At 43.9% G+C, this 23,450-nt stretch overlaps 1 protein-coding gene across 2 annotated transcripts in view; it reads left to right on the forward strand.

The window, feature by feature from the left end:
* The window catches only part of Adamts17 (ADAM metallopeptidase with thrombospondin type 1 motif 17), a 319,009-nt gene that overhangs the window by 180,862 nt on the left and 114,697 nt on the right, over positions 1-23,450 (forward strand). Inside the window, exons 10-11 of one of the 2 annotated variants that reach the window (XM_031386937.1) lie at positions 342-492; positions 22,559-22,660. In XM_031386937.1, the coding sequence (XP_031242797.1) occupies positions 342-492; positions 22,559-22,660 (253 nt within the window). The remainder of the gene's footprint in view (positions 1-341; positions 493-22,558; positions 22,661-23,450) is intronic. The other variant, XM_031386938.1, reaches the window with a different exon arrangement.

Below are 23,450 nucleotides of genomic sequence, written 5' to 3' on the forward strand. Positions count from 1 at the left end.
GTTCATGGTAACTTTTGCTCAAAGCCATTTCCTAAGGCAATTTAGAGTATTCTAATTTCAAAAAGTAATTTATCAAACTCTCCTAAGACCCCTTGCTTCATCAGAGCTGTTCCTAGGGTTCTACCAAGTGGTCAGTTCTGTGTTGCCTTCAGAGAAGAGACCCACATCTAGCCATATAGTAAAAGAACTCACTCACCAAGAGGATAATCCCCCATGCCCAGGGCTGAGGCCATTGTCCCATGAATCATCCATCTAAGGCACGTCCTTCTCAGAGGCTGAAAAGTGGGAATAAAGATGGGGCTAGAACATTTAGACACTAACCTGCTTCTTGGATTTTCCAGATCCAAAGTCAGTACATGTTTACTGATCACTGACCCCAGGAGCCAGCATGCCCTGCGCCTTCCACACAAGCTTCCAGGCATGCACTACAGTGCCAACGAGCAGTGCCAGATTCTGTTTGGCACTAATGCTACCTTCTGCAAAAACATGGAGGTAAGCAACCAGGGAAGGGTGGACTTAGGAAGATGCACAAGCTCAGTAGTCTCTCCGCAGGTCTCATTTCTGGAGGTCATGGATGTCTCAGACATAGACATGCATGTGACCATGTCTATGTGCAGGCATGAGGATATGTTCATGTGTACATATTCTCATGGTCCTTGCACAGGTGTGCCACGTATAACAAACCGTGAAAACACCCCACACATGCTTTTTCAAGCATCTATCCATTCACAGCCCTGTACATGGATCACTCCGAAGGGGGTGCTTTGGGGCTACTGGTATTTTGGCATGGAACTTTTAGGACAAAGGAAATGTAGTCACACTTTAAAAAAAAATGGTATGATATTATCAGATTTCAAATCCTGCCCAGATGAAGAAGAAGGCTGAAAACTGGAGTGGAGAAGGAAAGAATACCCGCAAAGACCTGGACACAGGGGTTACTTTGTCCCCCAAAGGGTTTGACCCAGGGCTGGGTGATAAAGTGAGTCAGGCAGAGCTGCTCCAGTCAGCATAGGATTAGGTGAGTCAGGGATTAGACAGAGGCCAGTTGGTTCCACATTTCCTGCCATTTTCCTGTCCTGTGAAGTAACTGCACAACCTTGCAGGGTGAGATGACAGATAAAGGGGGGACACACATGTACTGGGGTCTCACAGTTTCCCAGGTTGGACACTTTCCTTGGACTGTCACATGAAATCCCAACTGCTGCAACACTCCAGGCAAAGGTTTTGAGTTCAGCTTTAACAGGTGAGGAAAGGAGATATATAGTCAGAGGAGGGGAAGCATGGATGTGTCCTATACTGGAGGAGCCAAAGAAGGCTGGCATCATTTAAAGACCCACCCCAGGGAAAAGGCCATCTGAGATACTCTTGGCTCATTAGTGTCACTCTTTCACAGAGGACAGTTAGATGGAAAGATTAGCTCTGCATTACAGCCACCTTCTCCTAGAACAATGGTTCTCAACCTGTGGGTCGTGACCCTGTGGAGGGGTGCCAAAGGCTTTTTCACATATCAGATAATGTCATAGTCAAGGTTTGTATTCCTTCACAAAACATCATGACCAAGAAGCAAGTTGGGGAGGAAAGGGTTTATTCAGCTTACACATTGCTGTTCATCACCAAAGGAAGTCAGGACAGGAACTCACACAGGGCAGGAACTTGGAGGCAGGAAGTGATGCAGATGCCATGGAGGGATGCTGCTTACTGGCTTGCTTCCCCTGGCTTGCTCAGCTTGCTCTCTTATAGAACCCAGGACTACCAGCCCAAGGATGGCACCACCCACAATAGGCCCTCCCCCCTTGATCACTAATTGAGAAAATGCCTTACAGCTGGAGCTCATGGAGGCACTTCCTCAAAGGAGGCTCCTTTCTCTGTGATAACTCCAGCTTGTGTCAAGTTGACACACAAAACCAGCCAGTACCCTGTATATCAGATACTTAACATTACAATTCATAACAATAGCAAAATCACAGTTATGGAGTAGGAGGGAAATAATTTTATTGTTGGGAATCACCACATCAAGAAGCACTATATTAAAAGACCTGGGCATTAGGAAGGTTGAGAAACACTGCCTGAAAAACTCAAAATCCCCACACATACCCTGAAGATGGCCCCCTTGTAAGTTCTGTCGAGGCACTGCATGGCTTCCTCCAGCAGCTGCAGCTCATGCTCCCTGATAGCTTTTTCCTTAATAGAGTCATCAGGAAATAGATCACATTAAATTGGCATCTTCCAGCCTGTCACTAGATATGGTAGCTATATGTGAGTAGGAGGAGGAGAGGGTAGCCTAGTGGCAGACACTGGTGGCCCACTAACCACAGCTACCTCTAGTGATTTAGTGATTGTTAGAGGACTCTGGAAACAAGCTGAAAGTGACTGTTCACCCAGTCTATAGTGTCCCAGTTACTCTCTTCTCCTTCTGGGGAACACATGACCGAAGGCCCATGTTTCTCTGGGATACCCTGTGTGCTGAGAATGCGGGGTACGATGCCCTGAGCCTGAGTACATCCCCTTGTCAGATGTCCGCCAGAACGGTGCTGTGATTCTAGACTCTTAAGTCACTGCATCCTCAGGCTTCCACTCCGCGCTTCAGAGGTCTGTGCTCTGACAACAGTAGCACCACAGCATTTATGTCTGTCTTTCCTTCTGCCTGGAGCATAAGCAAAGTACTGGCTGTCCCCATCCCATTCACCAGGCCCAGCTGGTCTCCTCTATTCTGGCCTGGCCTTCCTGCTCTATCTGGAGCCCACCAGAAAGCTCATGGCAAAGGCACAGCCTGCTGGCCCCTTCCCTGGTTATCTGAATGATTCATTCTTTCATTTTTGTTTGCGTTTTCAAATGTTACCTTCTCAGTGTTTCAGTTTTAAATGTTACCTTCACAGTGAAGCCTGCCCCAAAGCACCCTATTTGAGATTATATTCTCCTAACCTTTTCAGACTCCTTCTAGGAAACTCTGTTTCCAGATGCTTACTGTTTTTTGTTTGTTTGTTTGTTTTTGTTTGTCCCCCCCGTACCCCCTCCCAAGACAGGGTTTTTCTGTGTAGTCCTGGCTGTCCTGGAACTCACTCTGTAGACCAGGCTAGCCTCAGACTCAGAAATGTGCCTGCCTCTGCCTCCCAAGTGCTGGGATTAAAGGCATGCGCCACCACTGCCCGGCTTTGCTTACTGGTTTTTAAATTGACTGCTTCCTCTCCCATTTGAAATAATTAAAGACGAAGCATATAAAATGGTGAACTTTCAAGCCATTGACCATCAAACAGCCAAGACCTTCAATGACCTAGAGGTCTGAAATAGATGGAGGGGCCCTGTGGCCCTGCTCACCTATGACCTGGCCCACCCTCGGCCTACGCACAGGGAGGAGGAGTGGAAGAGAGCTGCAGTGGTTTTTACAGAGGGCCAGCCTTCCAAGAGTCTGCGCAACTCCAGAAGGAAGAGCTGTTTTATTCACTACTTTTCTCATTACTGTGATAAAATGCCCCTCCTCCCAGAAACAACCTGTGGGAGATGGGGTTTACTTGGGCTCCTTATTTCAGAGCTAGTCCATCATGATGGGAAGCATGCTAGCAGGAGCATCCATTCATAGTAGGAAAAACATGGGGTGCTGGTTCCTTACCTACTGGTGGGTCAGTAAGCAGAGTTGTTTAGTTATATATCGGGGGTGGGTACAACCTTCCAGGCCCTCCTGCAATAACCTACTTTCACTAAATATCCCAAGAGTTTCACAAGTTCCCAGAGCAGTGCTATCATCTGGAGACCAGGGTTTCAGACATATGAACCTATGGGAGATGATTTGTATTTGAACCATAACAGACCAACAGAGAATCTTGGAGACCTGAAGAGGGTGCCCCTTGGCTACTCATCTTAGTATAGTGCATGTGTGTGAGAGAAACTCCTCAAGGCTTGGCAAATAACTATCCTAAAAGTTAGAAGGAGCCTCTCAGGGCCTCTTGTAGGCATCAGGTAGAGCACACCAGGTTCTGTTTCAGGAGCAGTGCAATATTAATCTTCCACTAAAATGTTGCTCTAGCCCCACCCAGCAAAGCTTCAGGATCTGAGAGGATCAAACTTGCAATTTACATGATTCTTGGGCTGGGAAGATGACCCAGTCAGTAAAGTGCTGACGTGCAAGCCTGAGGACCTGTGCTTGGATCTTCATTATACACATTAAAGCAAAATGTGGCAGGGTGTGTCTACAACTCCATGGCTTGGGATGAAGGGCACAGAGGCACACTTATCTCTGGATTTTGTACATGTGCACACACACACTATATATAGAATTTTGTATATATATATATATACATGTATATACATTTTACATATATATATATGTAAAATTCTATACCCAGCAAAACTCTCTCAAAAGTAATTGTGACACACAGGCTTACTATCATACCAAAGCTGAAACACTCACCTAGCACAGACCTAAAATTGAGAAATAATGTGTTCCTTTTAGCAAAAGGAAGATATTGAGTGAAAATCTGTTTCTAAAAGGGAATTAAGAGCCCCGGAAATAGCCTCTAAGTTGGTAAAACTTGTGGTTTATATAAACATCTATACATGTCTTTAAAATGACATTGATCATTTCACAAAAAGAACAAGAATGTTCTTGTGGCAGACCTTCATGTACAAAATCCCAGAGCCTCTGACTGTTGTCCACAGTGTAAGAGACTTCTCAAGTGTGCTTTATCATCCTCAGATGGGAACATTGTCCTGGATTATCTGTGCTGGTCTGATATAGGCTCAGAAGTGCCATCCAAAAGGATGCACAGTGACTGGACAATAAAGCTGCAGTAGGATCAGGAGGTTGGAGTAACACCAGGAGTGGGCATGAGACAGGACTTGGGTTCATCTAGATAGTCAGCAGAAGAGCCTGGGACACTGCAGCTTTAGGAAGGAGCCAGACTTGCAGGTGCTCAGTGAGAGCAATTTTAGACTTCTGACTTCTAGAACTACCAGACAACTATGTTGTTTTAAACTAGTCATTTGTTTTTATCAGCAATAGAAAGTGAGACTCTCCAGTGGAAACTAATTCATTCAAGGATGTGACATAAGACATTGGCCAGAAAGAAAGCAATGGAAGTGTGGCGCTCTGAGATTTTTATGCATGAGGAGGAATAGAGTAGCCTTTCTTTGACTACAACTTTACTTTCCAGGGTTTCAGTTACCACAGTCAACCACAGCCCAAAAATGCTAAGTAGAAAATCCAAGAAGTGAGCAATGACACAGTTTTAAATAACTTTGGTCACTTTGTTGGTAATTGTTATTGCTAATCCACAGCTCCTTGCTATGCTATTTAAGTTCAACTTTATAATAGTTATGTATAGGAAAGAAGCAGTATATGTAATGTTGGGGACAACTGTGTGTCTGGTGCTTAAGATAACCCAGATTTAGTGAAGACTGGCAATATCAGTTACAAAACAATCAGTTAACAGAGGAAAATGCATGCAACTATATATTGCTTCTTTTATGGCTATTAAACTCATTAGAAGAGCATATAAGGATGGATTTTAGATATATATTATAAATGACCCTCCATCTCATTCAGAAAGTAAAGCAATGTATATGCCTCAGACCTTGAAGACATGATTCATTTAGGTGTGAGACTTCCTACAGCCCACAACCCTCACCTGATTCCGTGTAGACAGCACTAACTGTCCAGTCCATGTACCAGCAATCTGTACCAGCACTCTTACCGATTGCTGTCATTACATCTCAAATAGTCTCTCCTGGATTCAAAAAGAACTATACTATGGGCCAGAGAGATGGCTCAGTAAGGAAAGTGCTCAGTGTACAAGCCTAAAAACTTTGGGTCTAGGTCTCCAGAACCCATATAGAAGTCAGACACAAGAGCATATCTGTAATTCTGGTGCTGTTATGGAGACGTTGGAGGTGGGTGTAGGAAAATCCATCAAAGCTCATGGGCCAGCTAGCCTGGTGTACACAAATGTGAAAACAAGACAGAGCTTGTCTCAACTTAGGTGGGAGGTGAGGACCAACCTCCAACATTGTGCTCTGAACTACACCCATATACCCACACACACCCACACCCACACACCCAGAGAGAGAGAGAGAGAGAGAGAGAGAGAGAGAGAGAGAGAGAGAGAGAGAGAGGGAGGGAGGGAGATTACTTTAAGATTTTTAAAGCCGTGCTGTGAAATAGCCAATGTTCTCCAAACCACTTTGGTCCCCTGTAATAGGAAAAAAAAAATTCTACTTACTACTAGATGTCATAAAACATAAGAAAACACTCATAGACAGGCATTTTAGGAGAGAGAATATCATGCAGAAATTACAACTTCAAAAATCTGGAGGAACCTCTCTCTTAAAAGCCACATTCCTGTGTGGGAACTGAGAATGCTGTCTGAATTCCCAGGCCCTGAGTTCCCTGCAGGACAAGAACTGAGGGGAAGTTCACAGCCCCATGGGCCGAGTCCCTGTGAAGAGCCATCATGGAAAGCTTGGAAAGCCACCTGAACACTAATGAGACAAGAGTGTGTATTGTGTCTGTCTGTCTTTTGTCTCCAACATTTTGAGAACTTTAAGCCTACCACCAAAACTAGCAAACTGGAAGAGGGGTTGGACATGTCCCAGGGAATCAAACCGAGACACTGCGGCTGCGGGGCGGGGTACTTTCTGGTTTTAGAATACAGAACTTAAGACCAAGAATGCAAGAAACTAGGGAGATTGCATTTTGAGACAAACACTAGCATCTTTACCACCTGTGAGCCTTCTTCCAGTCTCTGCCTTGCCTTCTGAGGAATGAGTTTCCCTGCCAAGGGCTGGCAAGGTTGCTCAGTGGCTAAAGGCCCTGACTAGAAAGGCAGCATGAATTCAATCCCTGGGACCCACATGGTTGAAAGAGAGAACTGATTTCCCAAGTTGTCCTTCGAATTCCAAATATGCGCCATTCTGCTCACATGCATGTGCATGTGTGCATGTACACACACATGTACACACACACACACACATACTCACACACATACACAACTAAATAAACAAGCAAATATATAAATGCTAAATATGTAAATGAGTTCTTCTGCAAGTTGAGCCTAGAGTGTGTCTTGACTGAAGGTGGCAGGCAGGCACAGCCTCCCTGACTCAGGAAATGGCGTTTCCCACCCGCTGCCCCCATGATTATCCTGAACTAAAGCCCTTGGATGGCTTCACTAGATTTTTGTGAAAGAGGCTGGGAAAGTGACTGCAGCTCTTCCCTCCAGCTTCTCACTGAAGCGAATATCCCCTCACAGATGATGGCTGGCAGTAGGCCCCAGCTGTCTTTGCAGTTCCCATGGCAATCCTGAGATTAGAAATCGCAGATACCTTTATTCTGTCTAACAGCCATGGCTGAAATCACAAAGTACCATTTGTACTCCCCACATCTTCAACGTCATAGCAAGTATTACACTCTCCGGCCAACCCTTGTCATTCTGGGTGTCTATCAATACGTCGTATTACAGGCCAGGGCCATTCCAAGCCTGATGGCCTGAGTTCAATCCCCAGGACCTATGTGGGTAAACTAACTCTATCAACTTCTTCTCTGACCTTCATACATACAAAATGGCACCTGAACGACCAAATACTGCAACACACATGTGTGTGTGCGTTCACCTGCATGATGTAATTTAAACATTTTAAAAACCAGAAACATTCATGTTACTTACAGGGAAATACCTTTTTGTACTTCGAAAACCTCATTGTCTCCCTGCTTGTCCTACAAGCCTCACATTATTGGGCTTTGACAAACATAACTCTGCCGCTAAATGTTCAGAGCCTGGGAGTGGGGCAAGAAGGCTGGCTCTGACCACTGTAGGAAGCCCCAGCTGCCCTGAATTCTCTTTCTTTTTTGGTTGAACTCCTTGCAACTAGACTTCCTTGTATGTTCTTGTCCTGGCACCCACAGCACATAGCTGTTTTAAGGCCATAGAAGTTAAGAGGCACGCTCTTACTCATGGGGAAAACATCGCTGCAATCTGGGTTAGGAGCTACCTACACTTCCACTAGTAACCAGGTTTCTGCTTTCCTGAACGTTTGCATACTTCAGAACCAAGACCAATGAAACCACGGTCCCAGTTTTGCTTGTGGGGTTCTGGAGGCCCGCATACCATTGCTGCTGAAATCTTTTGTGTCTGTCTGCAGAATGCTGGTATTGTAAGGCTCAGGGCTGTCTATGGAAATATGAACTACAAAAAAAAAAATTGGCATCAATAGCTGGCATTTGTTGTAGAAGTTACTGGCAAGTAGAACTGTCTCTTCTCTTAGCCAATGGTAATGTGATGTTTTTAATTCAATAAAGCATTTCAAGAAAGTCCAAACATAAAAGTTATAAACACCAGAGGGTAAATATTTATTAGAAAGGGGAAATGAACTTTATGCAATTAGCACAATCAATCTTCTTTATGATTACAAGTCCCTCCTGTCCCCCATCAGCGAAATCACTCCTCAGCAAGGCTTTAAAGCTGTCAGAGCTCGAACGCTCTGCCAGGTGAGGCAGAGGGTGGCATGTGAACTGTAGACACTGTCAGCTGGAAGCTCAAGTGTACATCGCTACTGGAACCAGGGCCAGTGGGTGGGGACACACAGAACAACATCCTGACCAGGGTCATTGCCTCACAAACGCCCCCAACCTTCCTTAGCAGTCCAGAGGGAATTGATGCATGCCTCAGTCCAGCACCTGAGGGTCTTAGCCGAGAGATGCCGCGTGATGGCCACTCATGCCCATGTGTCAGATGCCTCTCAGCATCACCATGTGTCTTCACTGCCCCAGAGCCTGCATGTGATGGCCACAGGTCCAAAGAAAGGAAAGGCTCTCAGAAGGAATTGCACATGCCACAGTTGCCGTTAACATGGGTGTGCCCACACGTTAGAGTATGCACAAAAGACTGTGATATTTGTTTTATGCTGATGAGTGTTGAGTGTCAAAGCTGTGAGCCAACTGTTTCAGGATGGCAAGAGTGTCTGGTGCAGCCACTGGTGAGAGGACCCTGTCTTCTACTAATATTCCTCCCTCCCTGCCTCTTTACCATGGTACGCGCATAGCCCTTGGTACGCTTCACACAGTGATAAAAGAGTCTCCTTAATCAGGCTGCCTGCCTCCACCTGTCTACATCCAACAGTCATAGTCTTTCTTTGCCTTGGTCTGCTAACCTGAAAAAAATGAGACCAAATCCTATTGACCCATCATCAGGTTGTTTTAGAAGTTCAATGAGAGATGACCTAACTTTTAGCATGTCATGTCACGTGGCATATATCAGTAAACGTTGCTGGCTGTTTTTCTGTTACATTGTTTCTTGGATCCAGCAGGACAGGCAGCCGTATTGTCCTTTTCTCTTGCATCTCTGTGTCCTTGCCATGTCTCCTGGCACCCTGAAATGTTGGAACCCTCAAAGATAGCCTCTCACCTAGTACATGCCTCCACAAACTCCCTGCCCCCACTCTGGAAAGCCTCTTTGTGTCCTGCTGAGAGACTCCTGGAGTCTCAGCAGGATCTCTATGTATCCAGGAAGCTCAGGTATTCAAATCCCACAAGAGAACATGGTTCCATTTCTCTGATGCCAATCATATCTCATCCAGGAGCCACCTCAGGGCCCCCTCCACAGACTGGCAGAAGCAACGGTGTCCTGCTACAAATCTTGTCTTACCCGTTCTCAGAGAGACAGACATGCATTTCGGGTCTCTGTCTCTTTCTGTAGCTCTGAGACTCCAGGATTCTTACAGTCAGACTAGGTTGGAAACTACTGGTCTACATAAAATCTGTCCCATCAGTGCCAGTGGACCTGGCCAGAGCAGGAGGCTGGCCGAGTCTAGGAGCCTGCGTAGCCCCGCCCCCCTCAGACAGGCTTGTGCAGCCGAATGTGGAACTAGACACCCAGCTGCAAGCTGCCTTGCCTGTCTCAGTTGGGGCTCAGCTCCAGCATCTGCAGCCTCCCAAAGCTGCTGGACTTTGGTGGAAGTCAGCCTGGATTTTCCAGAAGTGTTTTGAAAGCTTACAGTAGACAGCCTTCTCAGAGAACTCTCTAGACGATACAAGTTGTGTGTTATCTTTCATTCCTTGTCCCTTTGCCAGCCGAGTGCCCCCATCCTCACCCTGAAGCACTCAGTCCCAGCCAGGTAAGGGTCTCCACCACCCTCGAGAACACGGAAGGAGAGACCACACCCGGGATCCAGGAAACATTCCAGGTGTGGTGCTGGTGTGCTGGACTCAGACTTCAAACTGCAGTAGTATTTGTGGGAAATTTGGACCAGTTACTGTTTCATCCGGCTCTTGGCATGTTATCTGCCTTTGGCTTGTGTTATCAGCAACACTTTTTTAAAAAGGAGCTTACATAACCATCCCCTCTGGACTCACTAGCTGCTTCTCAGCTCATAGTGGGTGCCCAGTGAGGAAAGGGGCAAAAGGTGAGTCACAGTCAAATATGCTCAATCCTAGGAAGGACCACCACCAGTTGGAGAAAAGTGGTAACAGCTTGGGACAGGATCAAGGGGTCCTTAAAGCCTACCTTGTATTTTCTTTCATAGGGCCAAGAACAGAGTGTGGTGCTGTCTGGGTTTTCCAGGCAGGGAAACAACCGGGATGTACCTATTACCAGACTTTAAACATGGCCCTCGAGGTGGCACCGACTAAATCTGAGAAGCAGAAGCCCTTTCATCTCCTTGTTGATTTTAGGAACTTTCTGCTGCTATTCAAGAACGACTCCCAGGATCTGATGGAGCCTTAGGGTCACCCCTGCTCTGCCCACCCCCAGTATGCCCTTGACTATCCAGGAGCATCAGAGCCAGAGAGCATACTGCTCAGCAGCACTTGACACAAAGCTTAGGCATTCTTAACCCTTTTTTGGCACCCATACCATACCAAATTCCAAATTTGGAGCATTTGTGATACAGGTCTCTGGATTAGGAATGTCCAACAAGTACAATCTCTACAGATACCTCCCCCCCCCCCACACCATTTGAAAAAAATCCACACTTTGAAACACTTCTGATCTCAAGCATTTTGGATAAGGGATCTCCCACCTCTATGGGGTCTGGCAGGCAGACCTGGGATGAACAAGATATTGAATGCCCTTGTCTGCCTGGTAGACTTATTTCTTGGGAAGAAATGGAAAGGGGAAACTGGGAACTGATGGAGACCTCATGCAACCCATGGACAGGCACCATGGGCCTGGGGCTCAGTACAGGATTTGTAGTATGCATCGGTGATTTAATTGTTTCTTTGTCTGGACCATGGGATAGTAATAGTCTGCCTCACAGTGTTGGTAAAGTGTGTAATACCTAGACTTGGTAAACAGGTAAATGCTTACAGTTTGTTGGTTCTCCCTTCACCTCAAAGGCAGGCATTACTGGACTTAGAAGGATATTTATCCATTTGTTCACCAGCTGGCATGCCTCTGTGTGGGAGGTGAGGAGGAGGCTTCCTGGTTGGGATAGGAGGAAGGGATCATTGGAGGAGTCTGGGTCCCCAGTTCCTGATTGGTTTGAGTGGCTCCTCCTCCACAATGCCTGAGCTCCTTGCATTTGACCTTGAATGAGCAGAGCATTACCATACCTATTGATATCATTTATGCCAGTCCTGGACTGAGCTCTCCAGAGGCAGGCAGGATGCCATGTTCACTGTCCACTCTGTATCTCTAGTAAGAGCAGCTCTTGGGAGATGAGCCCTGAGAAGGGGTGTAGGACCCTTGAGGAAAATACAGCCACCCCTGCCCAGGAACAGAGTCCTATGTGGTGTAAGAGCATGGCACATGAAGGTACAGAGGAGAGGAGCAGTGTAGGAGTTCAGGTAGAGACTACAGCTGTCCTATGACATGGACGTGAGTTTATCTGGGTCCTGTAGGGAGTTTGAAAGGTTTATGTGGCGTCTGAGTGTTAGATTTATAAGCTGTGGCGAACATGGACATGACCAGGGTTAGCTAGATGGGGAAGGAAAAGTTCTTCAAGAGGCAGTGCCCTTGAGGAGGAAATAAAAGAATTTGCTCAGGAAAAGTCAGAAGCATTTTAACATTTGATCACTTTTATTTTTATTTTATTTATATTTTCACATATGCTTAGTATATGATTTGATCAAGTCTACCCCACTCTTTCCTCTCCAATTCCTTCCATATCACCATCCCCCAACTTTTCTCTCCCAATTTCAAGTGTTATTTGTTTGTTCATTTGTTTGTTTGTTTGTTTGTTACAGAGTCTTCTATGTATCTGTGTTCTATCCTGGAACTCTACATAGACCCTGCTCTCCTGAAAGCCACAGAGATCCCTTGCCTCTGCCTTCTGAGTGTTGGGATTAAAGGCATGTGTCACCATGACTGTTTTATGTGCTCCATTTTAAAAGTCTACTTAGTCCAGCCAGTATGAGCATGGGTATCCATCCCCCCTCCCCAGGCAATATCCCTGAACAAACAGAAACATCCTCCCCAGTAGCCATCAACTGCCTGTAGTTCATCATCTAAAGCTGGGGTTTCTCTCCCGTCTCTGCAGGGAGTTTCACTTGGCTTAATCCTATGCAAGTCTTGTGCATACATCTACAGACATTGTGAGTTCATATGTGTAATTGTCCTGTCCTGTTCAGCAAATACTATTTGTCCGCAGGCATCCACTACCTCTGACTCTTTCCCAAGTCTTATGCAGAAGGGTTGTGACATGGACATCTCATGTAGAGCTGACTATCCCATAGTCTGAGTCTTCACATGTTGACCAGTATGTGTTCAGAGCCATCTACCACAAAGACAAGCTTCTCTGGTGATGACTGAGAGATGCATCCATCTCTGGGTATAAAGGTAACTTAGGAGGGTATAGTTGCTAGTAGTTAGTAATGGTGCATGGTGGCTACTAAACAATTATAACAAAGAGTATATTTGTCAGCTTTCTGTTACTATAACAAAATACCAGAGATAATCAACTTAGAAAAAGACAAGGTATATTTTGCTTCATGGTTTCTGAATCATCCCTTCCTGGTCTGATGCTTTTGTTAATCTGGTGAGGTAGCAATCTTGGCAGTCAGAACACAATAAAACAATGTTGTTCACCTCGTGGTGACCAGGAAATGGAGCGGAAATGACTGGGGTCTTCTTCAAGACTACTACTCCAATAACTGGATGCCCCCCATCCTTATCTCTCAAAAGGCCTATCAGTTTCCAACAGTGCCAAGCTGGGAGGGACAAAGCCTTTAACTCATGGGCCCTTAGCAGATATTTCAGAGTATCCCAGATACTTGGCTTTCAGTGTGATTTTTCAGATTTATTTTAATGTTTCCTAAATGAGCAAAATATGCACAAAGTACAAGAGCTGAAACATGACTATACACACACACTCACACACACACACACACTTTTCCATTTAAACATTAGCACACTCCTATATTTGTGCGGCCTTTGAACTTTTTTCTCTTGACAGTGTCTTAGAGTTGTCCAAGTCTGTTGTGAATGGAGTTGCTCTGTATAAACTTACCATAGATTGTGTTACATATTAACTTATTGTGAGACAATTTTAGATCCCAGGAAAGTGCTGTAAAAATAGTAAATTTCATTCACCAATTTCCCACACATTAATACATTCCATAATCCTAGAACAACTATTAAAACCAAGAAATTTTCAAAGAAGTGATAATATGTGGGGAAATAGATATGTTTAACCTGCTTTGTACATTATACAAAGGATACATGTGTGAAACCATGCATATAGTTTTGTAGAAATTAGAAACTGAAAGGGCTGGAGGAATGGTTCAGAGGGAGAGTCCTGTGTCGCATGCTTCTGCCCCTGTGTTTGATCCACAACACTTAAATACATTCTTGTTATAAACAGGGAATCACCTTGCTGCGGTCCAAGAGACACTCAGATTCTGCCCATTTCCCTTCTCACTGCCTTTTCTCCACCCCACAGTCCCAACCGGATCCTGATTGGCATTCACTCTTCTGTCTCCCACATCACTGCTCATCTGTGGAAGTTCCTCAGTCAGTCCTCATTGTTCCCAACTACCATGCTTTTGCAGAATACTAACTAGCCAGTTCGTTCATGAATTGTGCCTTTCTCATGAGATTATTCATTACTGCAAGGATGACCTGAGGGGGGGTTACTATGGCAGATGACAATACTGCCACCTTCTTCATTTTAACTTTGCATTCAGAGCTTGTCTGTTTCAGGGTTTCCCAGCCTAGGCACGCCTGATATGCTGAGTTAGATAATTCTTTGTTGCTGGGAGATGAGTTTGTACACTTAGGAGTTTAGCAGAATCCTTGGCATGCATTCACCCTGCTGGAGGCACAGTGACCACTCCTGACTAAGCTGTGACAACTAAAAGTCATGTCTTCAGATACCACCAAATGTTCTTTGGGATACTCAGCTGCTCCCAACTGAGAACCAGATCCACAGGATACATGCCATGAAGTGGGTCAGAGGTCATTTCACACACGTAAATTCGGTAGTTTTATTTACCTAGAACCCAACAGAAGACACACATTAAAGTGCACGGACTGTAAGTGTGCAGTCACATTGGTTTTTCACTATGTGCACAAGTGTGGCGAGCACATCAGGAAGCAAGCCATGGAGGGTCATCCAGAATGGCTCTGGTTACTCGTTTCTATTCACTCCCCCTTAAAGTGACCACCATTGTGACCACTGTTGTAACCATCATGGTACACTGTGGCCCCTCAAGCTGTTTACCTACCTTTGAATTTTACATAACACCAAGAACACACATCGGTGATAGAGTGTGTGTGTCTCATTTCCAAAAAGGCTTAAGTAGCACACTTTCATAAGTGGTTCAGGAGAGCGCCTCCCTCCCTGCACCTTGACCTCATCTTGTTTCTTAATATATCTTTTACCTCTTTATTTATTTTTGTTTCATGTGCATCGGTGTTTTGCCTGCGTGTCTGTCTCTCTGAGGGTACTGGATCCCCTGAAACTGGAGTTAGAGACAATCGCGAGGTGCCATGGGGGTGCTTGGAATCGAACCTGGGTCTTCTGGAAGAGAAGCCAGTGCCCTTAACCACTAAACAATCTCTCCAGCCCTGTCAGCCATCTTCCTTACCTTTGCCCAACTTGACTGTCTCGAAAATAAGTCCATTGCGAGTGAAACTGAATTTCTTATATTGATGAGCTTGAGTGTGTATCCACATATTGGATATGTGAAGCCTAGTGCTTTCTCTTTTCTGTGGACTGGTTTTATGTTTGTTCGTTTTTAAATTTTATTACATTGTGTCACTGAGATTTTTTTAAATGGTTTTTTTTAGAAACTTTACCAGTAACAGAAAACAAACCTTTAGCTGATATAAAAGTCCTTCGGCCTTTCCTTTGATTCAGCTCAGTATAGTTTTTTGCTGTTTTATGCACATATGTGTGAAGTAAAACATCTCTTTTCTAAAAATCAGGGGATTTGTTCCATCCCCAAAATGGTCTTTTCACTGCTAAACTATAAATAAATGTATTTCTGTGGCTTCTTCCTTTACATTTATGAATTTCCTTTTATGTTAAATTCCTTAATAGAACACAATTTTATGTGTGTGTGCTTGAACATGTGTGTGTATGTGTGTGTGCATGAGTGCAGGTGCCTGTGGAAGCCAAAAGAGGGTGTTGGATCCCTGGAACTGGAGTAACCATATTGTGGGAGCTGGGAATCCAACCCAGGTCCTGTGCAAGAATAGGAAGTGCTCTTAACCACAAAGCTCCCTCTCCAGACCCCATGTCTTATTCTTTATTTCTGGATTTCTCAGTCAGTTTCACTAATCACATCATGCACTTAATGTTTACATGGCCACAGCTTTATAAAATATTGTAATACACTGAACATGTGCTTCTCTACAGTTTTCCTGGTGAATTATCCCTTGTTTGTTTTCCCATGTGGTCTTCAGAATATCCTCTTTTAGTTCAAACTTGTGTGATTGTGTTAAATTCAACTGGATTCTTTTGTAATTAACTTAGTGGAAAGTATGTTCTTGTACCTAACTCTGAATCATCCTACAGTAACATCATGTTCTCTTACATGATTTCTAGAGGTCTTCTGGCCCACCCTTGGGAGAACTTGTAATTTGCCTTTGTATAAATCTTACATATTTCTTCTTCTACATATTTACTTTTGTAGAAGTAAAATTTACTTCTACAAAATTGTCCTGTTCTTTTCTTGAATGAAGTCTTTTCTTCCATTATATCACTGAACTGATATGTCTTAAAAGGTACAGCCATCTTCCTAAATGAACTGTCTGGATACTGTACATATTCTGGTTGAATAGTTTCATTTTCTAGTTACAGGATTCCCTATGCCCATCCACTAATTTCTTCTCTGATCTAAAAAAATCAATTGGCTATCGTTTTCTTCTTAGCTTTGAGGCAAATGCTTCTAATATTCCATGGGTATTTATCAAGTTTAAAAAGTATACATTGTTTTAAATTTTATTAAGCATTTAACAAGAATCACAATTGAATTTTATTAAATGCCTTTTCATTATCCATGGGGAGAACAAACCACTTCTTATTTTTAAAAATATCTTTTCATGAGCACGAGTGTTTTGCCTGCATGTATGTCGTCACATGGAGCAAGTTCATGCCTGGTGCCCACAGATACCAAAAGAAGGTATCAGATCCCATGGAACTGGAGTTACAATCTGTAATGAGCTGTCTTGTGAGTTCTAGGAACCAAACCCTGCTCCTCTTCAAGAGCACCCAGTGCTCCTAACCTCTGAGCCATCTTTCCAGCCACAGCATCTCACTTTTGGGGTAGTAAGATGGTGAATTTATTAGCATATATTCGAACACTTAACTCTTCATATTCTAGACGGAATTTTATTTGGTCTTGGTATAATTCATTCTAATGTGCTAGCAAATTTTATTTTGAGTCTTGGTAACAATTATTCACAAATAAGTTCCGTATGTATTTTTTCTTATGCTTATTCTGTTTGGGGTCAATTACATTACCCCAAACATTGCAGTTAGATTAGCTAGTATTTAAAAAAAATAGAGGAAAAAGTGCCTTCCCTTCACATGTTCTTAAATACTTTAAGTATATTGGTATTAGCTGTTCCTTGGATGTTAAATAGAAATACCTGTGAGGAAAACAGTGCCAAGAACCCATTAGGATGCCCATGGGGCCTTTCTAGCTCTCCTCCATCACTCAGTCTGTAGTCAGAGAGAGGGGAGGAACAGGGAGAGAAATGAGAGGAAATTAATTAGTTTGGAATAATTAATAAGGGGATTGATTGGATTGATTAATTAATTAAGCGGTAATTAGTCTGGCGATAGAATGCCTGGTGATAAACAACTTAAGGGGGACGTATTCAGTTCACCTAACAGTTGGAGGGAATTGGCTATCATGGCAAGCCTGGTGACAGCTGTGTGAGCTGCCTGGTGACACTGCATCCAGTCAGGATTTAAAGCAAGGAAGTCCCTGTTCTCAGGTAGCTTTCTACTCTTTTATACAGTGCAGTACTCAAACTCAAGATGGGCACTGCCTACCTGAACTCCTAGCAAGGATGATGGCTTCTCATGAGTACAGAAGAAGCCAACCTAGTCTAGATAATCCCTCACAGGTATTTCCAGAGGCTTGCCTCTCAGGTGATTCTAAATCATGTGACATTGATAATCAGAATTAACCATTACACCATGTTTGTGTATGTGTGTGAGGCCAGAGGTCAGAATCAGGGTCAGCCTCAGTCACTCACCACGTTATTGTTTGAGACAGGGTCTCAGAATGCAGTCTTGGCTGGCCTAGAACTTGCTATGTAGATGAGGCTGAACTCACAGAGATCTTCCTGTTTTGATTATCTTGGTGGCAGTGATCATGTTCATGGTAGCTACCACTGAAGCAGAGTTCTGCATATACCAAGAGAGGGTTCTATGCATGGTCCCTTTTACTTTACAAGACACAGTCTTCTTAAATTGCCCAGGCTGGCCTTGAACTCACTCTGTAGCCAAAGTGAACCTTGAACCTTATTGGGGCTACATTTTATGGATATTCCATGACCATTAAAGATGTGTCTTGACAGCCTGGAGAGATGGCTCAGCAGTTAAGAGAACTGATTGTTCTTCCAGAAGTCCTGAGTTCAATTCCCAGAAACCACATGGCTCACAACTATCTGTAATGAAATCTGATGCCCTCTTCTGGTATCTCTGAAGACAGCTACCATGTATTCATATACATAAAATAAATGAATAAGTCTTTTAAAAAGATGTGTCTTGACATATTTGTTTTAATAACTGGAACTCTTATCAATTCTGTTATGTTATTTACATCTCTTGTATTAATTATTACATGAGTGTTGTATTTATCATGGCCTGAGAAAGCCCATTAAATTATTATACTAACTTCTTTTTTGTTGCTTACCCTTATATCCCAAGTCAATTTTGTTTAATGAGAATTAATACTATGTACTATTTGGGGCATAGATACTGGATGACCATCAAGGGTCATATATCCTTATATTATTTTATGTTTCAGGTTCTGGGTTCAAGGTTGACTGAATTAGAATTGTTGTTCTCCTTTGCCTTTATTTTGGCTTCTGAGTCACATCAAATGATTGTTACATGGTACATAGCAGAGGTTTAATTGTGATCTAATATGAAGAATTTATCTTAGGAAACAAGGTTAGCTCATTTGTTTCTATGTCAGATGATTCTTGGCATAGGTTATGTTTTTCTGTTTCGTTTTTTTGTTTTTGTTTTTGTTTTCTTTTTCTGAATTTCCTTGCTTTTCTGTTAGCATTTCTTTTGTAGAAGTTTGGGACTCTTTCCAGTGATCTCCTCTATTACACATTGCATATACAATTAATCTTCCATGTTTTTATTCTCTAGACACTTACAAAAATATCTCTTGTCTTCAATGTTTGGAAAAGTACTAAAAAGTGTATCTGTGTTAGTTCCCTATTGTTTCTTAACAAATTACCACAAAATATGGTCACTTAAAACAAAACAATTCTATTATCATTCAGGCTCTGAGGGTTAAGGATAAATACATGGCTCGGCCAGGCCTTCTACATCTCGGCGATTTTACAAGATTGTGGGGCGGGCATAGGTCTGGCCTACAGTCTCATTTGAAGTCAGCTGGGGACATGTTTGTTACTGGACTCCCTGGCTCATTGAGGAGTTGTTGGAAAGCCACTGTTCCTTGTAGGTTGTTGGAGCACAGGCTGAAGTTTCATGCTGTCTACTTTGTTAAGTTGAGCTCGGTTCATGGTAGCATGGTCTTTTCTAACATGTCAGCTAGTTTGACCAAAGAAGAAAAGCCTAGAAATCAATTCAGGGAGCCTTTATGGAGACCAGAGTGTTGTGTGAGATAATCATGCTGTCACATCCTGCTGTTTGTGCTGCATTCTGTGGATTAAAAGTAAGTCAGAGACAAGGAAAAATGGAGGGCATGGTCATCTGCAAAGATGAATGTGGAAATCAACAATTTCACCCACTGCCTACATGTCAGTGCAGTCATGAGGTACCCAGCACCAGTCGGAGGATGATGGTAACACTCAGATTGCAGAACTGTTAACAGCTCGGTCATAGACTCCTCCAGACATGCCAGGGGGAAGGAAAAGAGAAAGCACAGGCTATCAAATACTGCTGAGGAGCCAGCAGTGGAGTAGGTTCTTGCAGAATCCATATTGCCACAGATTTTAGCTAACAGGTACCTGAAAGTCCTTGATGAAGAAGACAAGGCAGAGAGTGATGAAAGTGTTGAAAACAATACCAAATTTAACTGAGCATGCTTGAGAGACCATCCTGGAGAAGCACTGGGGTGGCCACACATGGGGCTACTGCTGACATTCTACAACCTCCTTTGTGCCGACTCTCCCTTTTAAAAACCCAAACCACCCATCTGATTCCCAAGCACTGCCTGTGCTTGTAGCCCCTTTTATAGTGGGTCAGGCCTACCTGGCTGTTGCCAGGTAACTTTGGGGTAGAGTTTAGACAGAATGCTAATAGTTGCAGTATATGCAAACGAAATCCCACTGTATTGTGCTGTTGTAACCATGGTCTGTCTGCTCGGATGCCAAAGCATTTGGCTTGTTCTGACCTCCATGATAACACAAGTTGTATTGAAAATGAACATTCCTGACATCTTCACAGAACATATATTCAGATTTCTTTTCAGTCTCTTCTTGGGAGTGAAATTATAGATATGACAGTGTACAATGCCTGTAAGAAATATTGATGAATAATTTTCCAAAGTTGTTCAAAAAGTCTGAATGTTAATATCAGTAAACAACAGTTCCTGGTGGCTGTATCCTTGTCGATGTTTGAAATTCTCCATTTTTTTCCAGTCTAGGTACAAGTATCTAAACAAGGTCTTAATTTGCCTTTTTCTTTGGTGAATAGGTTTGGACATATTTTCATATGCTTAATTGCCATTTAAATATCATGAAATGCTCAGGTCTTCTGCCCATTTTTCCACTAGTTCTTTTTTGTTTGTTTTGTTTTGTTTTGTTTTGTTTTGTTTTTTGAGACGGGGTTTCTTTGTGTAGCCCTGGCTATCCTTGAACTCAGTCTGTAGACCAGGCTGGCCTACAGAAATCTGCCTGTCTCTGCCTCCCAAGTGCTGGGATTAAAGGCGTATGCCACCACTGCCCAGCTAGTTCTTTTTTCTTATTTGATTTGTAATAGTTTTGGGTTTTTTGTTCTCTTTTTTTTAAAAAAAAAATATGCTAGATATAATTTGTTGGTTACCTTTACTGCAGGAACCTCCCCCTCATCTATTGCAAACACTTTCACTGATATTCTTACACTTGCCTTTTAATAAACACGAGCTCTTCATTTTAATGAGGTAATTCATTTCTATTTTTCGCCTCCTTTGTTGTTGGTACTATTTAAGAAGGCTCTGCCTAACCTCTTACTCTTTGACTTTGATAATTAGGGAAGTTTCGTGAGAAGGCCCTGTCCATAAACTGCACGATAAACAGTTTGCCCCACCTCCTTTCTCTCTCTCCTAATCCTAAACTTTCCTGGCCCCCAATTGAGCTCCTGGGTCTGCCTTGTGTCATGACCACGTGTTTGAACATCGCTGCAACACTCTGGAGGGACTCTTAGGTGAGAGTTCGAGGGATCAGGCTTTTAATGAGGTGCTGTCATCTTTATGGGAGCAGCTGTTCGGGTTCTCGTTTTTTTTACCATTCCATGAGAGGTACACAGTAATGGGGATGGGTGAGCTCTCCCAGGACCCACGTGTGCAGTGTTCAGCTTCAGTCACTGACTCGCTCAAAGGCTCAGACCAGCTCCCATGTACTTGAGAAGCGAGGAGTTGCAAGCTTTCCTTCGCTTGTTGTAAGAGCCCCCTCCGCCACTGTTTTCCTTCCTTTCAACTTTATTTTTGTCCCTCCAATCTCCACACATTACTTTCCTTCAGACATCATAGTTGCACATCTGCTCAGTGCAGATGTTTGAGACTGCTTGAAACAGCAGCCTTCTAAATTGAGCACAGCACACTCTTTGCAAAACTCACTGCCACCTCACTCTGCTGTGCTGCGGGGGTCTGTTCCTCATGTTGCCTGAAGGGCACAGTTACCCGCTGGCCACACAGGGAGGGGTCAGGTCTTCCCATTCCCACTCAAGCTTCTTATCCTGAATTGAGTTTGGCATTCTGGAAGCACTGTGTCTTTAAAAGCGCTGTAGGAACATCTGTTTCCAATTTTCAGGCCATGATCATGGTGAGGATTTGGGTGCAAGTAGTTTATGTGGGAAGCAATCCCAGGAAATACTGTGAGAGGCCATCTACAGGGGGAAAGTGTAGAAAGGTACATGGATGGGTGTAACTCATCAACAGCCTTGGGCAACAGACTGTCCCACTAGGATCCCTACGCCACGCCACGTGTAGAACATAGCCCAGAATCCCTCTCCCAATGGAACAGGGTCAGCCAGCCCCCATCTCTTATGGTTGAGGGTCCTGTCTGCTCACAAGTCCTCTGGGGAAGAAGAACAGCCATGCCTGCCTTAGTAATTTTGATAATTTGTCTCATTCTGAACACTTTGTCAATGTCCAAATGTCTCATTAATACAGTTGGGAGTCTGTCTTTTCCAATGCCTATTCCTGTTTTAGTAGAATTGCTTTAGTTCTCTATACATGGGCGTTCCAAGTTTTTCTAGGTAAAATACTGTAATAATTTATGCCCAGCTCAGCAGAGGCAAAAGCCAGGCCAGGAGACTAGAAGGCTGCCTCTGCTTTTTTGGCTTCCTATAACTGGCCACTATGATATCTGCTTAACCTACCATCTCAGTCATGTGGGACCCTGGCTGTGACGCTGCGTCTGGTGAAGTTGGGCTAAGCCTCTTTCTTGTATTCTTTGTCAGCCCATGGGTATCTGCTTCACCACCCCAGGCACTCAATGGAAGGGATCTATTTACTGACCACTCCTGGGAAGTACCTCCAAGAATCCCCTGAGTTTGGAACTCCTGAACTCAGTCCGGGAGAGACAAGCCTTTCTAGGAGTTAAATGCAAGAATTCCACTGAGCTGAATAAGCCAGTGATCATTTTAGAGTTCTCTTCTCTCCATGTGTTTCAAGTCCCAAATCTGAGCGGTGATTTCTCCATAGCTCTGACCCCAGCTAGGATCTGCATCTGGGAGTGTTCTGGAGGCACTCATGGTGGCTTCTCTTACCCTACAGCATCTGATGTGTGCTGGGCTGTGGTGCCTGGTAGAGGGAGACGCATCCTGCAAGACCAAGCTGGACCCTCCCCTAGATGGCACTGAGTGTGGAGCAGACAAGGTAACAACCAGCTGCCAGCACTCTGGGCAAGCAGCCTCACATCTCCCAGACACTGAGCCTCTCTCCATCTGGAAGGCAGTGTACACTCTGCCCAGGAACTTCTGAAACACCCCTGAGCACTCTAGGAATACCCCTGGAGTCCACGGCACGCTGAATGTCTGTGTCACTCCTTGTTTCTTGTGAAACCACAAGAATCAATCATTTCCTTGATATTTTTTTATTAAATGAACTTGTTTTGTCGTGCAAGTAAATCTCTTTAAAGGGGAAAGGTTGGGTTTTTGTTTTGTGTTGTGTTGTGTTGTTTTTTTCAAGACAGGGTTTCTCTGTGTAGCCTTTGCTGTCCTGGATCTCACTCTGTAGACCAGGCTGGCCTCAAACTTGGAGATCCACCTGCCTCTGCCTCCCAAGTGCTGGGATTAAAGGCGTAGACCACCACTGTCTGGCAAGGGGAAAGATTTTGAATAAGTCGATGTTAAAATGGGAAACAGATTCATTTGCCATACATTGATGAAAATCGTTCTAGCTAGATTTAATTCAGCAACCTGGTCCTTACAAAGGGGTGAGACTCTAAGGGTGTGAGAAAAGAGGTAGGCAGGACCTGCAGCTTCACAACTTTCTCTTTAGTTTTGTGTGCAAGCCTTCATTAATTGGTTTCTGGTTTCCTCTGCCCTCCTCCTTCCCGTCCTCCTAACCTCTCTTCTCTCCCTTTCCTTCTCTTCTCCCCCTTCTTCCTCCTTCCTTCCCTTTATCCTCATCCAATTTTCTTTATTTCTTTTTCTTTCTTTCTTTC

Source organism: Mastomys coucha, unplaced genomic scaffold, assembly GCF_008632895.1.
Source record: "Mastomys coucha isolate ucsf_1 unplaced genomic scaffold, UCSF_Mcou_1 pScaffold21, whole genome shotgun sequence".
NCBI lineage: Eukaryota > Metazoa > Chordata > Mammalia > Rodentia > Muridae > Mastomys > Mastomys coucha.